The sequence below is a fragment of the Perca fluviatilis genome, chromosome 18 (genome assembly GCF_010015445.1).
Source record: "Perca fluviatilis chromosome 18, GENO_Pfluv_1.0, whole genome shotgun sequence".
In the NCBI taxonomy this organism is placed as follows: domain Eukaryota; kingdom Metazoa; phylum Chordata; class Actinopteri; order Perciformes; family Percidae; genus Perca; species Perca fluviatilis.
Window position 1 is genome coordinate 2969652 of NC_053129.1, and position 20574 is coordinate 2990225.

The 20574-nt window shown below is 41.4% G+C and overlaps 1 protein-coding gene across 5 annotated transcripts in view; it reads left to right on the forward strand.

Moving 5' to 3' along the window:
* Positions 1 to 20574, forward strand: part of epha7 (eph receptor A7) — a 99445-nt gene that overhangs the window by 65661 nt on the left and 13210 nt on the right. For 2 of the 5 annotated variants that reach the window (XM_039782019.1, XM_039782014.1), the window contains exons 6-10: positions 9011 to 9135; positions 12679 to 12847; positions 14744 to 14888; positions 16780 to 16835; positions 19518 to 19643. In XM_039782019.1, coding sequence (XP_039637953.1) covers positions 9011 to 9135; positions 12679 to 12847; positions 14744 to 14888; positions 16780 to 16835; positions 19518 to 19643 — 621 coding nt within the window. The remainder of the gene's footprint in view (positions 1 to 9010; positions 9136 to 12678; positions 12848 to 14743; positions 14889 to 16779; positions 16836 to 19517; positions 19644 to 20574) is intronic. The other 3 variants (XM_039782015.1, XM_039782017.1, XM_039782016.1) reach the window with 3 other exon arrangements.

The following is a 20574-nucleotide window of genomic DNA, read 5'->3' on the forward strand; positions in this document are numbered from 1 at the left end:
CTGCCTCGCCCGGCATTGTTATGCAGCGAGCACTCCACTCTGTCCTCTGCCAGGCTCTTTAAAACTCTATTTTCAAACACACTTTTTTCAAGGGTATTTCATGCAGTTCTACCTGAAGAGTTGGCGGCGAATAGGACTTGTCAGGCTATCAACATGTTCCAGAGATGTTCGTTCATAGATGATAACGTTAGCCTGTGATGGGAGAACCTCCACGCTGCACCTCCACGCTGCCCTAATCTCGCATTGCCAGACCTTCCTCCACAGCGTTACGGAGGAAGGTCTGGCTAGTTCACACAGCATTCCCGGATGGGAGAAAAACGTGCTCTAGTTTATTGGTATTTCTTTAAACCAATCACAATCGTCAGCGCTCAGCGCCGGACTACGGAATGATGGTGCTTCTGCAAAATATCTTCGGGAACTTGTTTTGGTGGAACGTGTACGTTCAAAAGTAGTTTTAGTCGTGCAACAGAAAACTCAGCTTGGACAGATAGTCTAGCTAGCTGTCTGGATTTACCCTGCAGAGATCTGAGGAGCAGTTAACCATAGTCCTCACAAACCCACCGGAGTTAAGAACGCCAACACAGAGAAAGAGGGGACGGATATCCGGCAGAAAATTAGGTACATCCGGCGGAATTTCCAGCGGCACCAGAGCAATCCCGTAAATGAAATGTCGTTCATATAGACTAGCCGTGCAGAGTCTCAATGCCACTGGCGAGACGCTGGCTCTGTCGCCCAACAGCCAGAAAATTGTCACACCAATTTTACATTCATCAGAGCCGGGCTCTTATTATTGTCCCCCACCCTTTACTGTGTGAGTCACAGAGCATGCACCGAGTGCGCACGGGGAATTTTTAATCCAAGAAAAGTCAGTGACTGGTTGAATGGCCTTCAGAGCTGAGCTCCAAGCTAGTCTCAATCTGGCCAAGCTCAACAGACAGGTGGAGAGTAGCTGGGGGCAGATAACACACACACACACACACGCACACACACACACAATCAAACTATATAGAGTAGAGCTGCAAAGAATAATCGATGAATTGATTATTTGTCAACTATTACTGTAAATTAATCGCCAACTATTTTGATAATCGATTTATCGGTTTGAGTCATTTTTTATGAAAATAAGTAACAAATTCTCTGATCCCAGCTTGTAACTGTAAGTGTGAATATTGTTCTAGTTTCTTCTCTCCTCTGGGACAGTAAACTGAATATCTTTGAGTTGTGGACAAAACAAGACACTTGAGGACGTCATCTTGGGCTTTTTGGGAAACACTGATCCACATTTTTCACCATTTTCAGACATTTTTGAGACCAAAACAACCAATCCATTCATCCAGGAAATAGCAAGACATAATACATTTGCTTTCAAATCCAGCGACCCACCTACAATTCTTAACTCATGCAAGCAGTTTCTCTCAGCCTGAGTGAAGACTTTATTTTCAGCTGTGTGGTTTTTGATTTAACCATGAAGACAATTTAACTGCCTAGGATTGACCTTAAAGGAGAATCCCACCAATTTTACACATAAAACGTCTGTTTGCTAGTCTTCTGTGGCGCGGCTTTGTCGAGTCTTTTCAAGTCTGAGAAAATAACCCCTGATGATGTCATCAGGATTACGTCGGCTCAGGCTACAATTAACAGAAAGCCTGCGTTACAAACGCTTCATTTAGCAAGTCTAACCAACAATTCTGTTGGTTGCATAATGGCAAATGGAGGATTCACAAGTTTTGGAACTGGCCCCACACTCTGGGAAATATTTGTGTATTAACATTTGCATGAGAGAAATTGTTTGGTAGAACGTGATTCACTGTTGTATTTTTAGTTTTTTTACATTTCAAAATGCAGAAATTGTGCTCCGGCAACTTTTGTCGGCCACGGAAGTTGGTTTTGGGAGGTGATAGAAGTCCACGTTGGCATTTTATTCCGATGTTTGGTGCTTTTTCCCCCACATTTTGGGCTTTTTTATGATGTTTTTGTTGCTTTTTACTAATTGAGCTGCTTTGTATGAGAACATTTGATACAGACCTAACAGAAAATTATTGTATTTTAACTGTAGCTACACACAAAATTTTGTAATTACTTGTAATTAAAGTCTGGGTAATGAGCTGCCAGTACTTTTTCTGTTATTTTACGAATTTATTTGTTAGAGTGCATGCTATGGACTAAAAGTCAGGACATCCCAAGCGCAGCCTCTTTCTGCTCTGTTATGGGAGTCACAACATCAAGTAGAAGTAATCTTGATGATGTCATACCTCGTTAGTGTCAACCCAGCCAAGCCAAACTGTCGCCAGGCTTTTGTTTCACAGGCCGCTGGAGATGATGTGTTAAAAAGGCTTCAGTCCAACCACCAGACTCCCCTGAACCATAAATGCTCCGCTCTGCAGTGATGAAAGAAGAAACTAAATAGCACAGTACTGTACAGTGTTAAATGCATCAATCACTGTCAACGTGTGAAATACTTGATATGATGGAGAGCAGAGCAAAGCAGGATTTTAAGTACGTTAACATAGAATCTTGAAATTAAAACTATACAGCCGTAGGATGATGACTACTGAATACTTTTAATAATGTGTCAAATTAGTTTTTACCTAGGATATAGTGTCAGTTGTTATGCAAAACAGTACAGTCACACATTTTGTTTCTACTGTTAGAACTGAATGGATGCCCAAAGGATTCTTTTTTATTATTATTATTTTCTCAGGGAGACATTGTAATCTCCTGTTCAAATTAAAACCCTGTTATAAACCTTTAAAACTCTATTAAAATGCCAGCGATCTTGTGCACCTCAACAATGATGGTGCTGTTGGTGTTAAGATACACGATGGCATCTTGAAAACGGCAGTAATTAATATTTTATATATAGAGTTTATAGCACTGCTACGCTCCATGAGGCAAGCACGCAGGCAGAGAAAGACGCTTATGTAATGAACTACCTCCGCTCTGCTTATCGCCTCGCAGTTGAAAGACGGCTGAGTGAGAGAAGAGGATATTAAAAAACTGTCTAATGTATTCATAAGATATTCAAATGCAGAGCACGGTAGTGACTGGCTTCTGGATCAGTTAGCTTACAGGAGAATATGTTCGGGGTCACTAACACATTTTTTAATATTGCAAAATGAATGCACAAATGCTTTCCCAAACAGTTCCTTTCAGACCGGCATAACAATTACACAATGTCCCGCCGTGCTCAGCCCACAGGTATGTTAAAAGTCTGAGAGTGGATGACTGGTCGTGGTCTCCATGATATCAAGTCAGTCATTAATGGCTGTCACACAGCGCCGCCTGCATGATCCGTGGGGGAGACAGAGACGGCTAGAGGGGCAGGTTTTTCTTAGAATTAATGCTCAAATCTGGTCTTCATTCACAGCCCCGAGAAATTGAGAATGAGTGCTTTTTTCCATTCTGAAAATCACCTTCCTGGAATGATCACCTTTTAGCCTGTAGAACTAACACTGCTCACAGATCTCATGATCTCTGTGGAAACACAGGGCCCAGCTCTCTGCCCCCCGTGGCGGGGTAAGGGAGTGACGGATGGCGCGGGGCTGAGCTGAGTCATTGCTACTACAGCCGCGGGGCCAAAGGGGGGTAAATGGGGCAGATCTGCTCCCTGAGCCTGCGTCACACTCTGGAGGGGGAAGAAGCTGTGTGGGAAAGTAGCTCATCATGCTGTGCGCTGGCTCTGTGGCTCAGGAAATATCCCCGCTGCCACTTGAAATCCATGGATCTCTGACAATTATATGGTTTTTAGAAATGAAGATTTACTTCCTCTGTCAGCAAGAGCCATCCTTAATTTCTGTACTCCTTTACTTAATTAGTAGAAGGGTACAAACAACTCATATGCACATGTACATGTATGACATTTCAAACTTTTATTTATTTTATTTATTTATTTATTAAAAGGCTGAAGCAGTTAGAGAAACAGCCCAGGCAACATGGACCAGTCTTAAATTTGGTCTACGGCAGGATGCAATCCAGTGTTTTTGGAGTGTGCCCTGGGCCGGAGGTTTGAGATTCTGGTCTGACCAAAGACACGGTCGAGTCGCATCATGGGAAGTGTAGGATCAAGCATGTTCAGGGCTTAACCCATAACTAAAAGTCAGGATATCTCCAGATTTTTAAAAACACAACTATGGTCTTGGGGTTGGATTTGAGACAACAGAAAGTTGCACCATGGGAAGTGTGGTGGAATCCAGTCTTTTTGGAGCTGTGGCCATACCAAAGAGTGAAAGTGAGAATATGTCAAATATCTCAGAATATTCAAAGCCACATCTGGCCCCAGGGTCAGTAGTTTGAGACATCTTAGCCCCGACAAAACGTATCAAAAATTTATTTACGTTTTGTTTTATTACCATGAGTTTAAATGCACGCTGCTGCTGATTGGGTATCACCTCTGACACACCAGAGAAAACATACCTGAAAGCTTGTTGCACATCGTTTCACAGTTCACCATTTCAAGTAAACCTATCGTTCAACCCAGAATGGTGCACACTGTTTTGAGATTGAACATGCCCCTGGCCCCACTTTGTCTGAACACACTACACAGTTGCATCATGGGAAGGGCAGAATTCAGTGTTTTTGAAGCTTGCCCCATTCTACGGACTCAAAGTCAAGATTTCTCCGCTGCATCAATTTTGTCTCTTGTGAGTCCTCCAACATTATGGAACCTGAATACTAACTTGCTGCAGTGTGCCTTTAACTTCATAGTATGTTGTAATATCATTTCTGTCCATGACAAGTCATCTTCCTTTTTAGATTAAGACATGTATGACATTTCACACAACACTTTTTGAATAGTTAAATACAGAGATAAAGGCAGACAAGACCAAAGACAAGAGATACTTGGCAACAGGAAAAAAAAAGATAACAGCTTGTTTTGTCTATGGTTGGAAGCAGATTCAAGCACACAGTTGGTTATATCATCACGAGTGTCGGGGTGAATCAATTTTTTTGTTTCACTACTTACTATTTCTTATTGATTGATTTTCAAAGCAGAAGTAAAAGTAAAAGCATGCCACCCAGACAACAAAAGAAATACACCTTATGGTCTTGAAGGAGATTTGTCTGCTGACGCTGTATCATTTCTAGCCGTAAGCGTCTGGATCCCCGTTCAATCCATCATTTGATTCCTGTGTTGCATTTTTAAACATCACTCACACAAAAATAATAAGTTATTTTTAATTTATGTTGCAGCAAATTTAGTCACAAATGAAGACATAAAGAAGATAAAACCACTCCCTCAGTTCAGGTCATAAGCATAGACACAGACAACTGGGCCGATAGAAAACTAAATGTATCCATTTGTTGGAGAGTCCAAGAGTTCCTCACAGTGTAGATATCTTTCCTGCAGTAGTGTTTCTCTGTACATGCAGGTCTAGAAAAAGACATCTTCAGGGGATGAAAGCAAATATCAGATTAAAGCAGTAAACACAGACAAGAAGCATCATTTAGTGCCCATAAAGCCAAACCAGATTTAGGAATGGGGAGGAGAAAGATCCATATTTCAGGGCCGCCGCTGCCGCCGCCTGGATTGGGGCTGAGAAAGCAGCCAAATTGGATGAAGTTAAGCTGCACTAACTGCTTGTTGTGACTCGGCAGAGAAAACTCAATCGTCCCTTTGACCGTCTGAGTGTGCTGAGAAAGGATACATTGTTCCTGTGTTTTGGGTGGATTATGAGGGAACATGTCACAACAGCGGGTTTTTGACAAGGTCTTGGGTGTCCGCTGTCGTGCACATTGCTGTCGGGAATGCCGATGAGGCCTAATGAGGTTTTAATCCAGCCGTAGTCATTAGTGGCGGGTCATCCTAAAACAATCACGGGTCAGGCTGCATTAAGGCTACAGAGGTCTGCTCCCACTGGGTCAGTGAGCATGGCTCAGACACGTCAGCAGCTTCTGCCGGGCCAGGGAAACACGCTCCGCCTCTTGTTGGTTGTTGTTCAGAACCAAAAAATATAGGGTATCTCTGTCACACGAGTCATGGTTGAGAAGGGCTGGGTACCAAATTCAATACTTTTTAGGCACTGATCGAATTGCCTCTAAAGTATCGAGTATTGAAAAATGCCTCGTCATTCAATACAGAAATTCCAATACCTAAGGAATAAATCTCAGAGTCAGTGAGCCAATCAGCATGCAGCATGCTTCTACCAAGATCTAATAATGTCTGTGATTGGCTGTCTGACGTTACACGTCATAGAGACATGCAGGAGAAACTCTACGTTACACAGAGCTGGAAAATATAAAAAAAGATTTGTGCTATAATGTGTGATGTTGTCATTGGTATTGCAAAAAGTATTGTTTAGGATCCGGTATCCAAGTCACGGTATTGGTATCTGTACCAGTAACACATTTTTTTTGGACGATACCCAGCCCTATGGTTGAGACTGTACAATTTGCAGATTTTGGCACACTACCAAATATGTATGTCAGTAGAGAAATGCATTTGTAAATTGCTCACAATGAAATAGAAACCAAAGAACAGTTTCTGACAAGTGGCTTTTACTTTGGAGTTCTCGTCTTCCCCAGGACGCCTTTTCAAACTTGCTAAGACGTGTTAATTAATATGATTCGCCCCAAGTGCAGCATGAGTCATCAAGATTTCACAGCGTGTTTACAGAAAGGATTTTGGGCTGTTTAGAGTGCAGATAGGCAATTTTTTTTTTTTTTTTTTAAAAGTATCATCTCCTTGGGGTGAGATTTAGTAACCCAAAAAGCTTTCCCTCTTTTTTTCTCACTGGGGTCTTTAAGGAAAGTGCAATGTAAATGATGGTGGTTATAATCAAGGTGATGATGATGTAGAGTAATGGACATGGACCAGAAGCAGACGCCTCAGCTGCAGAAGTCGTAGCAGCAGTGACACACTGCAGAAAATCTCCAACTTCTCAAGTCAAAGAAGGGAGAAGTATGCCAGTGCAATAGGAATATTTGACCCGGTTTCTAATCAGAATCAACCTGTTTCAAGAACATTCTAGGACAATGGAGTGAATGTGATGAAACAAGACAAAAACAAGTCAATCTCTGCACTAAAATCAAAAGGTTTAAACCTTAATCTTAGATAATGATTAAAAAAAAAACATTGGAACTGCTCTGTTATGTTTTTTCAGTCGTTTTAAAGGGAACTACATGTACAGACCCACAACATGGGATTCAACAAGCCAATCAGATTTGGGTCGCCTTTCTTTATCATATGCAACCTCACTAGAATACACCGCGCCATAATCTGAGTATCTCCCCCCACAGCGTGAGAAATACCTTTTCAAAGGTGTGCCATATTGCTCCCAGAGCAGACTGGGCTTTTTGGGATGGGGAGGGGGGGGCTTAAAGAGACAGGCATTACAGACAGAGGGTGGAACCACGTATATTCAGACAGAGAGTATGAGAAAGAAAAACAATCATTTTGAACATTAAACCATGTAAACATGTTCTAGAGGAAACCTAAAATACAAGTATAAACCAAAAGGATCATGATAAGGAAATATGACTTTAAAGCTGCACAGATAGATATTTTGGTATTACCGATACATGAAACGACGGTGTCTTCTGAAAGGGGTCAGTAGGACTGAGGAACCTAGAGTTTCAGCTGTCAATTTGACCATTTTGGTTCAGTTTTACCGCTCTAAAAAAAATCTATGAATGCAGTTTTAACCGTTGACGTGAGAACCTTTGTCTTCCCCGTAAATTACATTTATAAATCTTTGTTTTGTCTTGTCTTTGCATGTAACTCTACATGCAGTAGCAGTGTTTACAGGAGTAGTTCAATGAAGTATATAGTATTATATAGTAATATTACAGTAGTCTGCTGTAGCATTGTAGTGTTACAGTCAATGCAGCAGACCTCTGAGACATTACAGGGCACCAATGTAGGCTTGAGTTCCAACTACAGGTTGTTATCATCCATTACCTTTGGGTATTGACAACTAACAAAATACTGTAGAACTGTGTGTATGTGTTTAGCTAATCTGAATGCGGCAGCAGTAAATCCAGGCAGCCAGACACTTAAAATGAGTCATGCAAAGAGAAAGAGTCAGAGATAATTGCTGTGTAAAAGACTGGTGTCAGAAGGTTACAGGTACAGCCCTCTCCCTCTCAGTAGTTCTGTCATCAGGGAGAGTAAGTGCCTGCTTGTTCCTCTGGAAAATGCTGGAATGAATTGAACTGAATTGTCATTCATAATTGAGATGTTGCAATTTCCCACTGGCCGGGGTAACGCTATCTTCCGCTGTTTGCACTGCAAATTGGAAATTCAATCCTAAGGTGTAAACATTTGGTATATTAGTCGGCTGGCTAGGGCTGCTGAGTGTTGGTGGGTTGTAAAATACTGACGTTTGGTCAGTGTCTCTCAGTGTCGGACGCAGACGCAAAAATCACCCTTTAGCGTCTGTACGGGACGCACCGAGCAGAGCAGCAGCTGGACCGTCGCGCTGTAAGATGACGTAGTATTAAGAGAGACGACGGTAGAGAGTAGTTTTAAAGACTGAGAATCTGCGTAAGGTGGCAGTTTGGGGGGGTGGATGGGTCAAACAACACAGGACGTTCACCCAGGAGACCGGGCTTCATGTCCCGTTCTTGTCCCGCGTGTCACTGAAACGTACATTTTGTAACCCCACCCACCATCATTTCCTAACCCTAACTGTCCCGTTCTTGTGTCGCATGTCAGTTAAATGTACGTCCCGACCCAGAGCATCAAAAAGTGACGCCAAGAGTCCCGACCAAGCGTGTCTAAATATGACGCCAAAGGGCTTGACGCGAGTCCCGAGAGTGTCAAAATGTGACGCCAAGACTCCCGACCCAGAGCATCTGAATACTGTATGACGCAAAAGGAGACTTTTTGCAACAAACGCCAAAGGCACCTGACCAAGCGTCGCTGGGAGTGAGAATGTGTTGTATTTTACGAGTTGGGAATGAGAACGGTTTGTTGGTGGGGGAGTCGTGCAGCTGATTTGTGGCCGGCTGTATGTGCGTGCGTGCAGAGAGGCTTTGCGCTGCGCTTATTGACGTGCTCTTGTCTCAACAGCTCCGTCCCAGGTCAGCGAGGTCATCAAGGAGAAAGTGCAGCAGCGCAGCATCCAGCTGTCCTGGCAGGAGCCCCAGCAACCCAACGGCGTCATCACAGAATATGAAATCAAATACTACGAAAAGGTAGGTTTGTTTGTGTCCTTGTCTCTTTCTGAAACCCCCGTCCCCTCCATCTCTCACTTCACATTCACTTTTGCCGACTCTTGGTTTTGCATTCTATCTGCATGCTGCTGTGAGTGGAATTCACAAGATTCTGCAAGTACCTTCTTTGTCTCATAATTGCAATAATAAATGAGATGCTCATAAGATTTTAATCAGGCTGCAGTCCTTACAGCCCACGCACATGTTAGCACACACAGTCCACGTCATTTGTTACTGTTATCTGCTTTCCCCTTCCACATAGATTATACCGCTGCTGCTTTCCTCCTGTGTTTCAAGTCTGAACACATCAGCTTTTTACAGCAAGGTTTAATGGAGCGAATTCAAGCCAGCAAATCAAAGGCAGGGTAGCAGAGCTCTGATGCCAGTCCTGCTGGCCACAGCCTCTCGCAAACACTGACGAATCAGTCTCCTATGTCACGTACTGTGGCTGTGGTCTGCCCAGCTGTAAAAGTGGAAAATTGGAAACAACAACTACAGCCCTAACAGACCCTGACATTCCATTTGGGCTGTCGCCGAGCAAAACATTTACAGATCAACAACAAAGTACACAACGCGTACAGCCTGTGCATCCAGATAGATTCTTTGATGAAGAAGATATTTCCTATGTGTTGATGTTGTCTATATGGCAGGCTACCTAATGGTTAGATCATAATCTCAATTAAAATGAGAGATTTTCTGTTCTGTACATTTGGTATGAGATCAGCATAAAGCCTCATAAGAAAAATGTTTAGCAGCGTTTTAATTATTCTTTGATTTTGTAAATTCTCTAATGAAAGCCATTATTAAAAAAGGGGGTGGGATAAGCTGTACTATGGCTTAGTTATGTGATATGGTACTTTCAGCATAAGGCACATTTTCACAGCACTAAGTTTAATTTCTATTGAGTTGGTATTTTGAACAGAAATATTGATTTCCTACCGTATCAGTTCCATTCGCTTCAACTTTGCCGTTTTGCGATCGCTGTTAAGTCAACCTGTCAGTGAAACAATTCAACTGACCTGTCACCTTTTAAGTCTACCATGGAAGGTGGGAATCTGCCCTTTCCCCTTACTGTGAAACATCTGTGCAGGAGCTTTCATTTACAGTAGCTTAACAGCGATTACAAAAGAAAACAGAAACTCAGAGCGTAGTGAGTATGACATGTTCGTTGTACTGATGGAATTTGTGCTGTGGAAATGCACATTACCCTGAATTGATCAAGACAACAGGCGGTCATGGAGGAAGTGTTGAGGGCAACAGCAAACTAAAACAGCAGCTGATCAGAAAACAGGGGGAATTATACTGAATAAATGAACAGCTTTTCTCTGCAGCTGGGCTAAATCAAGTAATAATCCGCTATGTAACACTATCTCACATCGGATGATACTGAATTTTAAAAGGACTTCTACATTTGAATGGTTTCCTCTCACATTGCCACACTAGTGTATCTAGTTAGATGAAACATTGTTAAATCACTTCTACAAAGTGCAGGTCATTAGACCCTCTGAAGTACATCTGCAGTGTTTTCCAAGGAAAGACATTAAGATAACATCACCTCAATGGGATCAGCGGTGGAAGAAGTATTCAGATCCTTTACTGCAGTAAAAGTACTAATACCACACTGAAAATACTCTGTTACAGTAAAAGTCCTGCATTGAAAATATTACTTCAGTAAAAGTCTGTAAGTATCATCAGGAAAATGTAGTCAAAGTATTAAACCATTGTAGAAAGTGTAAAGGATCTAGTTGTGTGTTTAAAGGTCCCATGACATGGTGCTCTTGGTATGCTTTTATATAGGCCTTAGTGGTCCCCTAATACTGTATCTGAAGTCTCTTTTATGTAGACCTTAGTGGTCCCCTAATACTGTATCTGAAGTCTCTTTTATATAGACCTTATTGGTCCCCTAATACTGTATCTGAAGTCTCTTTTATATAGGCCTTAGTGGTCCCCTAATACTGTATCTGAAGTCTCTTTTATATAGACCTTAGTGGTCCCCTAATACTGTATCTGAAGTCTCTTTTATATAGACCTTCGTTGTTCCCTAATACTGTATCTGAAGTCTCTTTTTATATAGGCCTTAGTGGTCCCTTAATTACTGTATCTGAAGTCTCTTTTATATAAGGCCTCAGTGGTCCCTAAATACTGTATCTGAAGTCTCTTTTATATAGACCTTAGTGGTCCCCTAATACTGTATCTGAAGTCTCTTTTATATAGAATATAGCCTCAGTGGTCCCCTAATACTGTATCTGAAGTCTCTTTTATATAGACCTTAGCCTGGTCCTCTAATACTGTATCTGAAGTCTCTTTTATATAGGCCTTAGTGGTCCCATAATACTGTATCTGAAGTCTCTTTTATATAGACCTTAGTGGTCCCCTAATACTGTATCTGAAGTCTCTTTAATAATATAGACCTTAGTGGTCCCCTAATACTGTATGAAGTCTCTTCGTATTTTTTTTATTTTTTTTTTTTTTTTTTTTTTTTTTTTTTTTTTTTTTTTTTATATATTTTTTTTTTTTTTTTTTTTTTTATATAAATTTTTTTATTTTTTATATATTTTTTTATTAAATATATATATATATTTTTTTTTTTTTTTTTTTTTTTTTTTATAAAAATATTTTTTATATTTTTTTTTTTTAAAAATTATTTTTTTTTATTTATTTTTATTTTTTTTTTTTTTTTTAAAAATAAATTTTTTCATTTTTTTTAAAGTCTCTTCCTCTGTGGCCTTGACCAACTGCCACTTTGCTCGTTTGAAAGCCATGATGTCTCTCTCTCTCTCTCATGGGGGGGCCAAATTCTCTGGGCGGGCAAAGCAGAGAAAGGGGAGGTAACCTTGCTCCTTATGACCTAATAAGGAGAAGATTCCAGATCGGCCCATCTGAGCTTTCATTTTCTCAAAGGCAGAGCAGGATACCCAGAGCTCGGTTTACACCTGTCGCCATTTCTAGCCACTGGGGGACCATGGTCAGGCTGGGGGAACGCATATTAATGTTATAAAACCTCATAAAGTGAATTTTTCATGCCATGGGACCTTTAATGGTCTAATCATCTCAGCGTGACTTGTAGCCGTTATATTGTTGGCTAGTTTACTTTAGAATCAAATATCAGATTTTATAAACTACATGTGTTTTGTGTCCAGGAATCTTAATATGTAAAGTAACTAGTAACTAAAGCTGTAACAGATGAATGTAGTGGAGTAACTAAAGTAACTAGTAACTAAAGCTGTAACAGATGAATGTAGTGGAGTAACTAAAGTAACTAGTAACTAAAGCTGGAACAGATGAATGTAGTGGAGTAAAAAGTACAATATTTCTCTCTGAAATGTAGCATGAAAAGACTCAAGTAAAGTACAAGTACCTCAACATTTGTACTAAGGTAAAGTACTTGAGTAAATGTACTCGGCTACATTTCACTACTGGATGGGACCCATAGAAACCCAACTTTCACACAGTTCTTTTATTTTGCCCCCAAAGTGTGTGGTGACAATTTCATTTATAACTGGAACATGATGAATTCCTGTACAGGATCAGAAGGACCGGGTGTACTCCACGGTGAGGTCTAGGTCCACATCGGCCACAGTGAACAACCTAAAGCCCAGCACGGCCTACGTGTTCCAGATCCGGGCCTTCACCGAGGCCGGCTACGGAACCTACGGCCCCAGACTGGAGATCACCACCAAGGAGGAGACCACAGGTAGGATTTAGAAGAACTACTGCTGCAAGAACAAACGCTTCTCAATTACTGCTGCTTTACATGTGCACCATAAGGTTTATGTGTAGTAGGGATGTAAACAAATTATCAATCAAATTAATTCGATATCGCAACATCACCCCTCTTCTAATTTGTAAAAACCCTCCACTAGTCACTCTATCATTTATTTCTATAGTTTTAAGCCCCAACATCCAACCTGCCCACCCAAACACACCCACACCCACTTTACGTCCAACCTTTATGCATAAAAGGGCACATTAATTACTCATACCACATGCAGAGTGTGTCCTGTTACAAGGTTAGAAGTTGCAGTCCGGTCACTGTGTCCTTGCCCAGCACAGCTTCCTCTGTGACGGCCTGCAAGTGTGTAATATGACAGCTGAGTGCATCAATTCCTCCCAAAATAGACAATTGGTGAGATATCGAAGCTTGTCTGAATAACAGATGATTGAATGCCCCCCCCTCCCCCCTTCCTCCTCAGACAGGCCACACAAAAATCATTCTCTTTCCAAGTATGTACACACCACAGATCCACTTGATTTAAAATGCATGAATTTTTTTCCCCTCTCACACGCCACTCGCGTTGAATTTATACGTTGCTACGGCAAGCCATTCTCCGGAGCAATCGGCAGTTTGTCAACGAAAAACACTTTGAGCAGCGTGGGAGCTCTGGATGGGAAACAATCCAACCTGAATGTGTCTTTGTTTGAGATGAAGGGCATCGCCGTCGCCGTCTGGGACTATTAAGCCCACTTTCTGAAACAGTAGAGCCGTGTGTATAAGGACGGCTCAAAAATAGAAGCGTCCCTCCTCCACTCTCTCAGAGGGAAGGAGAGGGGGGGGGAGGGGGGGGTATCCATCTCCAGCCTCTCATTGGGCTCACTTATGTCCTGCAGATTGTAGAGATGGTTCGATACCATTTTTTCCTTCCCGATACCGTTTCCGATGCCTGAACTTACGTATCGACCATACCGAGTACCGATCTGATACCAGTGTGTCATATCTTTTATTATGTTTTAACAGCTGTATACTACTATCCCTGTATGGATGTGATATGATTTCTATCATTGTTGTTTGGTCTGGTTCAGGTTAAACTCTTTGTGGAACATGAACAAACTCAAACAATGAATGCCACAGAACTTTCTTGTATTATCCAGTTTGACAGTCAGTCATAACTGAAAAAGAACAATAATAAAATTTCTTAAAATTACATTTTCTTCAGGGCTACATTGTGTGGTATCAGATGTGCATAAACTCCAGTACTTTCTGATACCGATACCAGCAGGGGCGATTCTAGGATCACCTGGAACCATTTCAACATAGTTTAGTGTTATTCTACTGGGCTAACTGTGCATTTTAACATCATTGTTGGACCATCATGGTAGAGGAAACACGGAATTATATGTAAGTAGAAAGACACCAACAATTCTGAGAAAACTTCCTTAAATGCTGAGCCACAGGGCTATTACTACAACGGTCAGGTGGTATTACAAATTAAATCAGATATTTATCAGATATTAATCAGATTTTGACTAATGGCTGACAGAATTAGTTTCTGAATGATCTGGTATCTAGATTCTGGGCTGAGTTACACAATGCTGTGATATTCCTAGAGCACAACTCCTTAGCTCACAATAGATTAACACAGACTTTTCTTTTTAGCAATACTTTTTTAGGGGTCCCAGGATCAACTTTAGGGGTGCTTCAGGCTTTTTTTCCGATACTGGTATACTGGTATTGGTATGGGAACATCTCTAGCAGATTGTAATCTTTGACGTGCTGAAGTTGACACTGAGCATTTCTGTCTTTCCTGTGTGTCTGTGCGTGCGTGTGTGTGTGTGTGTGCGTGTGTGTGTGTGTGTGTGTCTGTGTCATCAGCGGCGATCGTCTCCAGCGAGCAGAACCCCGTCATCATCATCGCGGTGGTGGCCGTGGCGGGGACCATCATCCTGGTGTTCATGGTGTTTGGCTTCATCATCGGGAGAAGGTACGCTCTCGCGGGCCCCATTGACTCTCCGCTCCTGTGAGTCTGCGCTTGTCAATTAGCCTTTCTGTCACTCACAGGCCTCCACGCCTGCGGAGCCGCCACACGCACACACACGTGCACCCATCATCTCGTGGCATGCTGTGCTAATGGGTTGTGTGATGCATCTTTTTATTTTTTTCCACCCCAGTCCCAACAAGATTTTGAAGCTATTTTTTGCAGAGCCATTATGAGCCAAGTAGTCCAGAGCAAGACAGCTTTGGCTGTGTGTGACTGTGTGAGATCCTGAGGGCTCCATCAAGTATCGCACAGATTTCTTCCACCACCACAAAGCATCCAGCCCCTCGTCATTATCAGCCTTCCCTCACATGTTTCATCTGCATGAATGGCATTTCATCACAACTTGCTTTTAATGGTGAATTCATCCGAACCTCTTCTCTGAGCCATGAGTTAGTCAAGCCGACGTCATACACATCCCGCTGGTATCAGTCTACGCTGATAGCAGTATCTCCGGCCCATCTGGAAATAAAGATCCATAAATCCGAGTAAAAATCATGTAAAAAGACATGATAATTCTTCAAATAATAACTTACAATATCCATAATGATACTTTTTTTCCCAATACAAACAGAAACTGCTGGCAGCCAATGCAAAACACAATGCCCCACCTAGCTACTATAGATTGGTTTGCCAGTAAACCATGACTTTTAAAGCTTTTATTATATTACTATTATATATATATATATATATATATATATATATATATATATATATATATATAACATACCTTGGCTAAAACCCTCCAAGATATGCCTCACTCTTTTCCCCATCTGAGGTTCACCATTTTAGTTTAAGGTATCCTGTCCCGCATTTTCCCTCTGTAGAAGATTTAAGTATTGGTCAAATGGTTTCCAAATTTTGTAATACAATTTCTTTTTTAACCTCTAGGTTAATCTGTCCTTGGACATATATTGCGCCATATTCTTGATCCAAGCACCAGTTTTAGGGGCCTCCATTTTCTTCCAGATGAGAGCTATAGTCTTTTTTGCCTGCAGTATAGCGAAATCAATAAGAGTTCATTCTTAAACTTCCAAACATTAATTTGACATAAACATCGTAACTCAAGGTCCACTTACTAGCTTTTTCCTGAGCCCAACATAGTCTGAACTAGCTACGGAGGTAGTGTAGTGAAAACGCCTGCAGATAAAGGCAGTGTTCTCAGAGTTCTGGTTACACATGTACGATACCATACGACATGATACTACTTTACTGTCAGTCTACATTCATTTTTGCTTTCCCTATCAGCTCTGCTCAAAAAGAAGAAATAAAACAAAATGACACAGAGTTAGACAACAATTACACATATAGCACAAAGATAAAGACACATCAACAGCCATGGCAAAAAAACATGTTACGTGATATCCTCGAGGTCCTTAATCGGCAGCACACTGATTTAGGTTCAGCAACAGGATAGACTGATGTATAAAAGAGTTCTTAATATCCAAACCAAGGGACTCTTAATCGCCTGTTAGATCGCAGAAGTTGGTAGTCCTAATAATACATAATCTGCATTAACAGTAAGGGCATGTCCATCACCTCTTCAGCCTTCCCACATCATCCTTTTTGGTATTTTTTGGTCTGTGCTCAAAGACCAACCCTGTGCTCGAGGGAACATTCAACATGTTAATTTTACCAGACATGTTGAGCAGACCTTTTACAGTGCATGTTTCATTTGATGTGTTACATGATTAGACGCTGGATGCCGTAGGCTGTTGGGTTCACAGCTCCTGCTGCTCCGCTGAGTTTCTCAGCCCATTTGTCATGCACGGCATTAGTTGCCGCATTAAAATTCTTGTAATTTAGGGCGTTTATTTCCTTAGCACAATCAGTTGATTCTGCCACTCTCTTCCTCTCTCTTTTCCCCGTGCAGGCACTGCGGGTACAGCAAAGCTGATCAGGAGGGAGACGAAGAGCTCTATTTCCAGTGTGAGTGCCTGCATTCATCTGCACAAACACACACAAATTTAAAGTATATATGTATGTGTACACACACACACAGGCATAGGCATCTCAATCACTGCAAACTGAACAGGAAGGGTGCCTTTAAAATCCATTAGCACCCACAGGCATGAGTGTTTGATCCCAGTTCATTTGATTTGAGTCAAAGCCGGGAACAATCAGGCTAACATCTGCTGCTGATTGGCCAGACTCCGTCTGCGGGGATAAAGAAGTTAGGAAACTACAAACGCATGAATGTGACAGCTGTCAGGGAGGGAGCAGAGGTTGACAAGTGAAGGAAGAGTGTTCTCCAAAAAAACGTAAGAAGCCAGACATCAGGTGGTTTTAGTGAGCGGTGGAGTTTCTGGTGTGCACACGGTTTGCTCTGTGGAAGAGGCTGCTTCTGGGCGCCTTCTATCAGTAAGAGGGTTTTTTTTTTTTAACACTGATACACCACCCCTAATGATGCCCCTGGAGATACAGCTGCCGACAGCTTCCCCAAGTGGAGCCATAATGATCTGCGCTGTAGGCAAACTGCTGATTTGGAAACAAAGGGTCAGGGGTGTCACAGGGTGTACGGTTGAAGCAGAGGCAGTGCCACTGAGCCCGGGTTGGCTACTGCTAAGTGTCTGACAGATCCACCGCAGCAGCTCACAGGTCCCACCCCCAGAAGAAGAAAAACAAAACGGGGCGAGAAAACAAACAAGGCTAGTGTCGGGCTTAATGGAGCGATCCTCTGTGCAATATCAAATGACGAGAGGCTGCCAGGGCGACAGAAGCTAGATAGAGCAAATTCAAACATGTAGACCCAATTTGTCTGCCATGTAGCAGCGAGGAAGTGGTGATAAGACATCTCCTATCAGATCCACTGACATCTCGGATGGACGAAGCAATTATGGGAGCAAGTGGAGGGAAATCTGGGCTGCCGGCGTCCCCTCGCAGGAGCACAATGCGCTTGTTGTATTTACGCTGTTGGATTGGCTTCCCTCCATGCAGGGAATAAGTGTCTCTCCAGCTAGATCAGCTCGCAGTTCTGTTCTCTTGTTTTTGGTCCAGCATTTTAGCCAGTGTATTATGGCTGTAGTAGCTCATTAAATTTGAAAGTTGACAGGTTATATTGTTATCAGTGGAATTTAAATGCACAGTGTAATCGCCCCCATGAGTGGTGTGTTCACTTAAAAGTGCAGGATCCTGTAATTTGCTGTTAATTTGTGCAGAATGTGATCCCCTAACCCGATCTCTGGCCTTGTTTGTTTTCTTTATTTTTTACAAACCGCTTCATGGATATTCATGAACTCTTCTCATATCGGTCGTACTGGGAAAATGATTGGAGCCATGTCCTTTTCTACTTTATCTTGGTTATATTGTAATTGATGTTCTAAAAAGTTTTTTTTCCAGCCCTGAAAAAAACCTGGCCAAAAAATGTTAATAGCTTTGAAATATTTTACTTTGAAAACCATCTATCTGAATGTTTGGGATGAATATGAATCTAACTCTTTTTAATTTCCAGAAGGCCATATCAAGTGGTGCAACTTGAAAAATGTAGTGTTAAGAACTTACTGTATATATTAAGGGTTAATTCAGACCCAAGAATTAAAAGTGAATGATATAAAGTTGAACAAGCGAATCAAGCCTGAACACAAGTGATCCCTCCTATCAGGCTGTCAGTCAGAGCTCTACTCTTTCATCTGAATTTCTTCTAAAACATCAAGCACTTGCTAAACTAAAAATGACTTTCTGTAAATATCAAAGAGGGGATTTTAAACCACATGAATCCAAATAGATGGTTTTAAAAGTGAAATACTTCAAGGCTAAAAAGTGGATTTCAACATGAAGTATATAGAGGCGGTTAAATAATTTTGTTTGAAAAGTTCTAAGTATTACAGTGTTTCTTTGCCTCCAAAGACAAATGTGTACTTGCATTTGGATTTTCAAAATTCAGAGCAACACCCCCCCCCCCCATCCCTACAATGATATATTATGTGTCAATAAACCACCAAGCATGATAAGTGTATGAACCAACACAGATGATTTTTCTTCAGTAAGTAGCCTCGGCTGCACGGAGGTGAAAGGTAACCGTCAGCCTCATAAAGGCACCATGTACGGCTTACAAATGTTGAGGTACTTGTACTTTACTTGAGTATTTTCTTTTCATGCCACTTTCTACTTCTAGTCCGCTATATTTCAGAGAGAAATATTGTACTTTTTACTCCACTACATTCATCTGTTACAGCTGTAGTTACTAGTTACTTTACACATTAAGATTTCTGCACACAGAACACATGTAGTTTATAAAATCTGATAAACACACAACTGGTTGGATCCTTTACTCTTCCTACAATGGTTTCATACTTTAACTACATTTTCCTCATGGTTCTTACACTTTAACTTAATTTTTTTTAATGCATGACTTTTACTTGTAATGGAGTATTTTTACAGTGTGATATTAGTACTTTTGCTTAAGTAATGGATCTGAATACTTCTTCCACCGCTGCTCAAATCTTTGCTTCCCGTGTGTGATGATTATTTTTTTTTCTCTATGAGAACACGTTTGACTGCTCAGCAGCTCCCTCTGAAGCACCGGTCTTAGTAATGGTTTGCCTGTCAAGTGTCCGCCGGTGCGTAGTGTGCATATTTAATCATAACAGTAATCCTCTTACCTTTCTACAGTTAAATTTCCAGGCACCAAAACCTACATTGACCCTGAAACCTACGAGGACCCAAACAGGGCTGTCCATCAATTTGCCAAGGAGCTGGATGCCTCCTGCATTAAAATCGAGCGGGTTATTGGAGCAGGTGAGCCCCCCCCTCGTCTCTTGTTGTTTAGTGACTCCGTGCTCTCATATATCACACTGACAGCCAAATATTTACACCCTGACACAGCTCCATGCATTGCTTATTGATAGTGCAATGGCAAAGAGGGGGAAGACGTTCATTGCAATGAATGTGCAGGCTGCGTCTGGTTGAGGCAGTCACAGATTCCCCACAGCTGAGAAATTGCTGCCACATGGCTTTTACAGAGGCGGTCAATGGCAGTATCTCTGCATCTCTAGCATGTCTTATTATAGGTCTTGGTTACACTCCCCTGAGTATAACAAGATGTCGCACTCCAATTTGTATTCCACCATGGCACAGCTGTTTTGTCTCAAAATACACTAATAAATTTGTCATTGTGAAGGTTTTTTTTGTACCCACCCACAGCTCACTCTACTACAAAACTCCTTTAAAGTGGACAATACTCTGATGGTTTTATTTGACAGATCTTACATTGAGTCCATTCTAACTTTTTGTTTGATTTCATTCTATGGGAACCTTACAGTACAAAACAAAAGTCGTCTGTCTAAAACTGTTACAGAGGCCAGCAAGATAACGGGCATACAGCAGCTCTCTCTAACAGAGATCTTTGACAGACAAGTTTTGCTGAAGGCACGGCCAATCTTGGCAATTAATGCTGTTCAAGATTCAAGATTAACTTTATTGTCCCACAAAGTGGGAAATTTGTCTTGGGCACTTAATCCGTGCTGCAGTCATAAAAAAACAACAACAGCAACAACACATACAAAATGTACAATACCATACAGCAAACTATAATATGGCCCATTCTGTCACACAGTGCATATAGTTAAACATTACTCAAAAAATAATGAATAATAAAAAACAAATAAGTATCAGTGCAGAGATCACAAGCACAACAATAAGCGCAAACCTGTAAATCCCCATCATTAAC